Source organism: Lygodium microphyllum, chromosome 24, assembly GCF_053477565.2.
Source record: "Lygodium microphyllum isolate KBCC chromosome 24, Lygodium_microphyllum_v1.1.10, whole genome shotgun sequence".
Lineage (NCBI taxonomy): Eukaryota > Viridiplantae > Streptophyta > Polypodiopsida > Schizaeales > Lygodiaceae > Lygodium > Lygodium microphyllum.
The window spans coordinates 19,002,051-19,012,250 of record NC_141158.1 but is presented as its reverse complement, the minus strand read 5'-3'; the positions used below and the strand labels follow the sequence as shown (position 1 = coordinate 19,012,250).

General features: G+C 41.7%; 2 protein-coding genes across 2 annotated transcripts; both read left to right on the top strand.

Moving 5' to 3' along the window:
• Positions 1–356: 356 nt before the first annotated feature.
• LOC148014892 (uncharacterized) lies at positions 357–1,131 on the top strand. Its single transcript, XM_087666085.1, has 2 exons — positions 357–676; positions 1,044–1,131. Exons 1-2 carry the CDS (start codon positions 357–359, stop codon positions 1,129–1,131), a joined length of 408 nt encoding a protein of 135 aa, XP_087522211.1.
• A 5,679-nt stretch (positions 1,132–6,810) lies between these two features.
• On the top strand, positions 6,811–9,913 carry LOC148014891 (cationic amino acid transporter 1-like). Its single transcript, XM_087665361.1, has 2 exons — positions 6,811–7,494; positions 8,241–9,913. Exons 1-2 carry the CDS (start codon positions 7,110–7,112, stop codon positions 9,590–9,592), a joined length of 1,737 nt encoding a protein of 578 aa, XP_087521487.1. The 5' UTR covers positions 6,811–7,109; the 3' UTR covers positions 9,593–9,913.
• Positions 9,914–10,200: the final 287 nt, after the last annotated feature.

The window sequence follows — 10,200 nt, the reverse complement described above, 5'->3', positions numbered from 1 at the left end:
CCACTGTTGCCGCCACCATATCCACACCTAGCTCTACGACCCAGGTGGACACTTAAAACCTAATGGTCTGGGTTCAATACTTTGTAATAAGGAAATGAGCCAAGGAGCAAGAGAAGGGACGCATGTGGCAAGAACCAAAATATCGACAGGATCCCAAATGTCCACGGTCGGTACGAATTCCCCACAATCTACAACACGAATTGTACTAAGCCTGAAGAGGTCCTTATCTTCACCCAAAAAATCTGTATGACTCCATAGTCCGTTTTGTAGATGAATTCTCCTTGTGCCCCGACCTGCATTCATTACTACATATAATTACCTTAGACTACTTAGAAGGGTGTAATTACCAATAAGTGATGGTGAGGATTCTAAAAAAGATAGTGGCAGAGAAGATATTTGATTGGGATGACAAGTTGGATTCAGCATTGTGGTCATTCCGAACAGCATACAAAGTTGCAACAAGGATGACACCTTTCAAGCTAGTTTATGGGATTGAAGCTGTTGTTCCAATGGAGTATGTAGTTCCCAGCTTGAGGCTAACAGTACAACATAGGATGAGCCCCAAGGATTCAGTTTTGAATAGACAAAGGGCGTTGCTGAAGTTGGAGGAAGATCGGATTCAGAGTGCATATGCAGTGGAAATAAATCAGAATAGAAGGCAAGCATGGATTTCAAGGTAGGTGAAATTTAAGATATTTCAGAAAGGGGACTAGGTGATGCTCTATAACTCAAAGTTAGGACCACATCCTGGTAAATTGAAGTTGAGGTATTTTGGGCCATATCAGATTGTACCAAAATTGGGACAAGGCACTTTCAAGTTGAAGGATGTATTTGGAACTCCGGTATTGAAGCTGATGAATGGATTCTGACTGAAAAATTTCTATGGGAGGATCCCTTATTAGATGGTGAATAAAGCTGAGGAGATAGCAGTTAAGTGGGTTGATGTTGTTCACGAGGTCATTGAGGAAGACCTAGCTAAGTTGTGGAGAAGTCAACCTTTGGACGATTTGTCAAGATGTCAGAGTTGTTGTGAAATTCAGCAGGGGATGCAGCGGGGAGTCATCAGGGGAAGTTGGAATGGAGGATGCAATGAAAAAGGTAGAAGGTTCTGAAGACAAAGCTAGTGATTGAGTGGATCAAGGGACTGTGGGTTCGAGGTCAGCTATTGGCTCAAGCCACCGAGCTGTGCCAAGTGTATAAGGGCAAGCATCTTAAGCGGATTATTTTTGGCATATGTATGAACGTTAACTTATGTATGGTGACTTTTCAGATCTTAGGAAGTAAAAAAATGGACATTTGGCTTTTCATGTTGTTGTAGTGACGTTTTGTGCAATAGGCGAAATTCTGATGTTTGTCAAGGTAGAAGTCATATAGCTTTGTCAAAGTCTCTGTAGAAAATGCTACTTGGCTGTGTAACCTTAATACAATAGGCTAAAGAATAGGCCAAGTAGAATGGAAATGGAAAAGAGGACCTTGCCGCAATGGCTGGTCATGTAAAAAAGGGATGGGTGCCTAGGGGATTTTAGGGCATGTATATAAACCCCAAAAAGTGAATGAGAGCTCACTCTTTGGTGTGTGGCAAAAGTGGACTCATCTTTTTCTCTCCTTCTCTTCTCTTTGCTTGCTTGTGAGTGCTTGAGGGAGGGAGTGTGAGTGAGTGTGAGTGTGAGTGAGGGAGTGAGTGTGTGAGGGTGAGGGATCTTGGAGGTGAAGCTCTCCATCATCTCCTATCTTCTTCTTCTCTTCTCTTCTCTTCTCTCGTCTTGCGCGTGGCTATGGAGGATGGAGCTTGGAGGAGGAGGCTTGAGCTTGCATAATGAATCGTGGAGCCACCGGAGTGCTTGAGTGAGGAGGCAACTCAATTGGGCATCAAGGTAAGCTCACTACACCCCGGTAGGATCGAAGGCGTCGGCTAGGTGAGAGATAGACATAGGTGCTCGCTTGAAACGCTCGAAAGAATAAGCGGTCCGTGGGTCTTGGCGGTTGAGCATGAGCCCCCTCTACAATTGTGGAAATCAAATGCATTCTTTAATCCCCTTCTCTTTGAGCATTCAAAGACATTTATATAGTTTCTAAATTGATCGAATCTGAATTTCACCAAGTCATCAAAGCAAGCAATGATTTAATAGCTAAAGATTCCAATTTTTCCTATATCAGTTGCTCCAACATTGAAATTTAGATGCGCAAGTCTTTACCAACATGTCCAAGAAAGATTGCAAGACTCCAAGATTTCACGCACACAACTTCCTTACTCATAGAAGGATGGACAATCCCAACCACACCGTTGTAAAATCCCTCTTACTTCTCTTTGCCAGAATGATAAGGCCAAGGGCTGAAACCCTAATCAAGGTTATCAATCACAAACACAGACTATCATAACTGACCAAGAAGAGGATGAAGATAAGGGTAGAACATGAGTGTGCAAAAAGCCGTGGCAAGATCCCAAGTAATTAACTACTTTTGTATGGAGAAAAAATTCAGGTGCTTCTGTGTAGAAAAGAGGTTGCTAGGTATGGCAAAAGAAGGGCTTTCTCTTTAGCATGTAGAATTTACAGCATAAAATTAATCTTCTTAGAGATTATTGAAGAAGCAAAACTCTTTTGAGAACTAATCTCATTCATGAACCTTGATTTGAAAATCAATCCCCCTCACAAACACCATAATCACAGAAGGAGAACCACACTCATTTTTAGATTATACTCTGTGTGTGTGTGTGTGTGTGTGTGTGTGTGTGAACAATTTTTCTTTAAATTTTTTTTTTTAAACTCTTCTTTTCAAAAACCAAGGTATCCACACATGCAAGCTTAAAAGTGGGCCACTTAACTAAAGTTAACACTAGGCAATTTTGTTTTGGTCAAGCACCATCTTGTCATTGCACCATTGTATAAGCATATGCCCTCAAGGGCAATGCTAATAATGAACAAAATGCTTTAATGGATGCTTACATCCACCGTGAGAAGCATACGCAATAAGATATTACGATGTCATTTGTAAGTCAATTGAAAGAAAGAAAGAGAAAGGCTTTAAACACAAATGAGGTGACCACATCCTTAGGTTCACAAGTTGTAGGGGCATTGAGACTTTGTGAATATCACAATATTAGGAAAGAGAGAAGGGGGACTATAATGTGTGTGCATGCATGTGTTTGACACAATATTAGGAAAGAGAGAAGGGGGACTATAATGCGTGTGCATGCATGTGTTTGAGTAAAATTTCCTACCAACAAAATGTGAACCATATAAGCTAATTGAAAAAATAATGAGCTGAACTTAAATATAGAATTCAATAATTCCTTCAAAGATATGAATCGTCTAAGATTTCCAAAAATTTATATTTTGGATTAAAAATGTTCCAATTGAAGTCACATTGACAAAAAGCTTTTCAATGCGTAAAAGTTAGAAGCTATTTGGTCAATTGAAGTCCCTTGGAAGCAACTTTTCTGGGCCTTTTTACAGGTAAGGGTTATATTTTTGGGAGCATATTGAAGTCACATTGACAAAAAGCTTTTCAATGTATAAAAGTTAGAAGCTATTTTGTCAATCCAAGTCCCTTGAAAGCAACTTTGGCCTTTTTACAAGTCATTAATAAGGTTATATTTTTGGGAGCATATGATGAGAACAATGACTATCAAAAAAATAATAAATGAGATAGATAACACCATATCAACAAAACCTTAAAACTACTAACTTTCAAACCTTAATTAATTTGAGCTTTCATAGAGAGCCATTCATGTGGGGGAAGCATCCAAGTTTGGGATTTTACATACGCGGGCATACATGCATGAATGCATGCATGTGCGCGCGCGCACGCACACACACGCACACACACATGTATCATACACATAACATTGGCATTTTCTTTACATGAGAAGGGTGGCATGAAAGTGTAGAATAATATGCTAATTTAATCAAAGCTCGTGGGACTTATCAAATGTTCGATTACTAACAGTAATAATTGTTTAGTCAATAGCAATCATAACATTGGCATTTTCTTTACATGAGAAGGGTGGCATGAAAGTGTAGAATAATATGCTAATTTAATCAAAGCTCGTGGGACTTATCAAATGTTCGATTACTAACAGTAATAATTGTTTAGTCAATAGCAATAATGGTATGATTGATATTATAATTTAACATCAATATCTTAGGATTTGAGATAATCAAATGCTCAAAATTCATCACCTCCCATACACTTAGTAGCAATGATATGCATGATACCACATGAGGATGAACATATATGGGGGCACGCATTGTAAAAGAATGTGTAACCTTCTAATTGATTTCATCGCATACAATGTAATAGAGGTATTCATGGGTTTCAATGTTATTTTATTTGCTAGGATTTTTTCAATATGCAAATTAAGCTTTGTGCTTGATGGCCTTTGCCATATGGTTACATGCCTTATTCTTGAAGGGATTCACTCTAATTTCTTTCCTTGAGAAAATCTCTCTCGGAGATAGTAAGATTCTTGGAACATAATGCAGAATTTGTAAAAGTTAAAGCAAGTAATGTTGACTTTTGGTTTTGAGCTTCCATAAACACTGTACCCTTTCTCTTTTATAACGAATTGAAATGACCTAGGGGGCGGTTGCAGCTTTCACAATAACACCTTAAAGGAGGCTTCTGTTGCAAGCTCATTCTCAGCCTTGATTCTTGCTTTCTCTCTTCTCATGTACCTCTGGACTCATTCTAACGCTTTTTGGGTTAAAGTATAGCAACAATAAACTTTCATACTTGATGTGGACCCCACCTTTGCCAATTGAGAGAGAGACTCTATGATGAGAGAGACAACCCTTTAGATGAGAGAGAGGGGTGAGAGAAAGGAGACTTGAGGAGAGAGAAAACACAATGTTTAATAATAGAAACTGCCTCTTTTTTAACTCTAGTTAGTTCATGGAATACCACCTTTGGAGTTAGTTCATGGAGTACACCTTTTTTTGGAGGTACTCCATGAACTCCCAAAAGTGCCAACAAATAAGTCAAGAGTGGTTAAGTAGACAATTGACACCTTACTAAGCTTAACTACATAGACTTGTGGAAGAAATTTTACCTAGGGTCTCCTAGCTCTTACATATAAGAGTGGCATCGCACATAAGTAGATATTTGAACTTGTAGTCTAGGAGTGCAGTTAAGATCCATAGCCATGCGCATGCAAATTACTCCTAGTCAATGCTTGTAGCAGTCACTAGGTACATCCAATTTAATAGGTGTGTCACTCTTTTTCTCTCAACACCATGATCACTTAGAGGTGCTTTCCCTCAACTTGATCACCATGTGGTTGTCAAATAGAGGGAGTTATCTCTAGTCTCTCAATTTTTGGTTGTGCCTAGTAGACCGTGCCACATATTGTGAGTTATGGGGACCTAGTGTAAGCACGGTGCCACCACCGCATGCCCCCAAACTTTACTTCATTGACCAAATCGATTGAACTTTTCTTGCATCGTGGCTCAACTCTAAAGCTCACTCACCATTGAATGCTCTTACCTAGTGGGGTGATACTTTTTCTTCTTATTCTCATTTTTCATTCAATGCCTTTTACTAAATATTTTCATTATTCTTTGCTCATATTTTTCATTTTACTTCTCATTTTGAAGGGTCTTAATGTTTCTTCACATGATATTGTGTAATTTTAATTTATCTCTCTCTATATATGGTAAGACTATAGCTAATCCTCAATTTTATTGATATTCTGAAATTCCAACTATAAACACACAAAAATATCATTTGGTGTAAGCTTTGCCAACCCACTTTTGTCTCAAATACTTGGGATTGTTTGTTATCACATTAAAACTTCTTTCTTTTTCTCTCTCTAGCCTGCTCTAGATTGTTTATCTTTTGAGAATAACCCAGTAAGATGCTCTCTTTGATGTTTATCTATTGCAAGCAATGTGTAGCCTCGCAGGCTTCGCAATGATGCACATGATGCAAAAGCATGATAGTAGCTGCCAACAAGTATAAATTACTAAGCGAATTGAGTTGAGTTTTCTCTCCCCACCTTGCTCAGATTTTGTCATTTCTTCAAATTCAAAAATTTGAGTTCAATTTGCCATCATAATCTGAGCCACTCTTGAATTGATAAGAGGCATGCCAGCAAACAACAACTTGGAGCCTCATGCTCTCGTGCCAATCTTCATTGATTGAGTGTGGAGCCCATCAGCAGAGAGAGGAGGTGCGAATAGCTATAAAGGTATCGATCGGGAGGAGAGAGCAATGCATATAGGAAGGAAAGAAAAACCTTTGCACATGTGAGAGAGGTAATCGAAGGAAAAAGGAGCCATCCTATAAAATATTGCCACGTGTATTTGCTTTGGCTAGCGGCCCTCTAAATACAGAGGTACTCCATTGACAGTATATTTATGTTTCTTGCGGGATTAAAATGCAAAAGTGGGACACATGTAAGTTAAATATTAGTTAACGAGAGGTGGGGGGCGGGTGCCACGTGACAACCCCCCACCTCCCCCACAAGAAAAAAGAGAACGCGGGGGATGGCACACCCCGCCCGCAAAAATCGCGCCCGCCCCGACGCGAAGCTAGTGTAAGTTTAGCTCCAATTTGTATACTTGTTCTCGAGCCGATGGACTTATGTGTGTGAGAAGCTCTAAGACCTCGAAGTAGGTAATTGTTCAATGCGATGTGTATTAGTATAAAAAATATTACAAAGGCAGAAATAAAGATAATAACAAATTGCGGCTACGTTTGCGAAGTTGCAAGACATCACATGCATGCGTGAAGGTTACGAGGATGAGGATTGAAAAAGCCAAGCCACTGCAAATCTTTTTATTGATAAAAAAATATTTTCTAACGGTCCGTTGAATCCAAAGAAAGCAAGGAGAAGGAAAATCCATGGCTGTCTATGGGTTGGACTGATTGAGAGAGAGAGAGAGAGAGAGAGAGAGAGAGAGAGAGAGAGGAGTCCCTTGAACCTTCTGAGAGGAGTCAAAGCTACCAGTGTCTCTTATCAGGTGGGGTGAGAGAGAGAGAGAGAGAGAGCGAGAGCACGTCTCAGGAGTCAGAAATAGAGTCTGATCAGCGGTTACCCATCATCGCCCTCATCACCTGCAGCAGCAGCAGACGCCCCGCCGCCACCTCCTCCATCGTCCCCCACCGCCATGTCGGAAAAACCAAAGCCACCCCGCGGCCGCACCGGCTTCTTCCCCGAAGCCTCCTTCACCTCCCCCGGCGCCTACCTCCATGCCCTCCGTGACTCCCCGCACCGCTTCTCCGACCGCCTCCTCTCCCGCTCCTCCGACTTCATGGAGACCCACGGCGTCAAGGAGCAGAGCGAGCATGAGATGAAGAAGACCCTCAACTGGTGGGACCTCATGTGGTTCGGCGTCGGCGCCATCATCGGCGCCGGCATCTTTGTTCTCACTGGCCAGGAAGCCCATGAAGCTGTTGGCCCTGCTGTCATCCTGTCCTATGTTGCGGCTGGCATCTCTGCGATGCTCTCCGTCTTTTGCTACACCGAGTTTGCTGTTGAGATCCCTGTTGCAGGTAAGAATCTAATCCCTTTGTGTGTGAACATATCGAAGCAGGTAGAGGATAGGAGATTGTTGAGTGAAATTTTAGATTTTGTGTAGAGAAATATCAGATCAGGTAGATGATAGGAGATTGGTGAGTCTGGTGGCAATATTGTTCATTCACCTGAAGGGCAACCCATGCCCCAAAGGTGGTGATGGTGTAGTGGTTCAAATTTGGGCTCATAATCATGCCATTGTGGGCCACATCTTGCTCGCTGCATCACTTGGTTGGATAACTATGATCATATGGTGTGTTTGTGAGATTCTCGGCTTTTACCCACTCAAACGTTTGGCTGGTCCTTGCCACTCAAACATTTGGCTGCTGCTGCTGCTCCTCCTCCTCCTCCCCGCGCCCCCCCCCCTCCTCCTCCTCCTCCTCCTCGGAGGGTCCAAGTGTGACCGAGTTCTATTGTTCATTCGGATTTGAAGATATCCTATCTGCACAGAGGATCAATGCCAGCATGGATCTTGCCCACTCTTTCAGCTAATATTTGGAGGGGAGGTACCTCCTTGTGGGTGCTCTCGAAAGAGAGAGCAACTCCATCTTTTCATCTGAAAGGGAAAAGTCCAAGCATACATTTCTAGATATTAAGTTAAACAGGTCACCTTTGTAATTTGAGATGTAAAAGTAGCTTATTACTTTCAATGACTTGATTGGGGAAGTGACTACATTTGCAGTAATTTGTGGTTTGACTATCTTAAGTCTCACTTCTCCGACAGGTGGTTCATTCGCTTACCTGAGAGTGGAGCTTGGAGATTTTGTTGCTTTTATAGCCGCTGGAAACATAATACTGGAATATATCATTGGTGGAGCAGCTGTTGCGAGATCATGGAGTTCGTACTTTGCCACTCTATGTAATCATGGATCGGAAGATTTTCGAATACACACAAGCTTGGCGAATGATTTCAACCTCCTTGACCCTATTGCTGTGTTTGTCCTCATTATCACGGGTCTAATAGCATCATGGAGCACACGAGCAACTTCCCTACTGAATTGGACTGCCTCGCTTGCAAATATGGCTATTATCTTGTTTGTGGTCATTGCAGGGCTTGTGCAAGCTGAACCTTCAAACTTGAAGCCTTTCCTGCCCTTTGGGGTGAGGGGGGTTTTCAAGGCTGCTTCTGTGCTTTTCTTTGCATATTTGGGCTTTGATGCTGTTTCAACCATGGCAGAAGAAACAAAGAATCCAGGCAGGGACATACCTATTGGGCTTGTTGGTTCTATGATAATCAGTACGGTGTCGTATTGTCTCATGGCTTTGACACTCTCTATGATGCAGAAGTACACTGATATCGATTCAAATGCACCTTTCTCTTTAGCATTTGCATCTAGAGCTGGGTGGAACTGGGCTCGTTATGTTGTTGCCCTAGGTGCATTGAAAGGTATGACTACTGTCCTATTAGTGAGTGCTGTTGGGCAAGCACGATACTTGACACACATTGCTAGGACGCACATGATCCCCCCTTGGTTTGCTCACGTGAGTGAGCGAACAGGGACCCCAGTACGGGCTACTGCATTGATGTTCTCAGCAAGTGCCATCATTGCATTCTTTAGCAGTCTTGATGTTCTAGCAAATCTCCTGTCCATCAGCACCCTCTTCATCTTCATGCTGGTTGCTATTGCACTGCTTGTGCGGCGATATTATGTCTCTGGAGAGACAACAAGGAGTGATCTATGGCGATTCCAGGTTTTGGTTGGAGGTATTCTGCTTTCCTCTGTTGGTACTGCAGCTTATTGGGCTACCAGTGATGGGTGGATAGCCTATGTTGTTACAGTACCTATCTGGTTCTTGGCTACTTTGGCACTGGCTTGCTTTGTGCCGCAGGCACGTCAACCGCAAATATGGGGTGCTCCATTTGTTCCTTGGGTCCCGTCCTTGTCTATTGCAATGAATATTTTTCTTCTTGGTTCTATTGACAAGCTATCCTTTGTGAGGTTTGCTGTTTGGACCTTGATAATTCTGGTATACTACTTCTTCATTGGATTACATGCTTCTTATGACACCGCAATGGACATAAAGGAAAAAGTTGCTGAAGAAGCAATGTCTAAAGAGATGAAGGTGGTTGGGTAAAGCATTCCTGGATCTGGAGCTGAAGCACATATAGATGTACCGTAACTGTATAACTCTGCATTTGAGTGCTGTTGTATAATAGAGCTGTAAGTTACTGCAGAGAGGAACACAAAATAATTGGGCCTCTGATTGGACATTCAATTGTTTAAACCTGATGTAAATGCATAGAGGCTTTGTCGTCAGATTTGGTACAAAATACTTGTTGTAAACTCAAATGTATCTCTATAATGTGGTAAGGGTGGCCACGCGAGTTTTATTTGTTGTACAACTGGTTTCACACAAATTTCTTACTTGGCCTCCTGGTCTTGCAGTGTAAAACTCATTGCAACATGATAGTCTCTCTCTCTCTCTCTCTCTCTCTCTCTCTCTCTCCCCAAAAAAAGAAGAAGAAAAAAACAGCCATTTAGCGGGCCACTCTTTTCTCTCATATTATTAGCAAGTCCTGTGTAGCAGTAGTGGGAATTATGTGAGAACTTGAGATCTTAAATTCAATGCTACAAATTGCATATGTGAAACCCCAAAAACCAACTAGAAAGCCACTTGACCACTTGAGTGAAATTAAATATAATGATACATCATCCTCAACATTGGTTGTACCATGGAGGGAG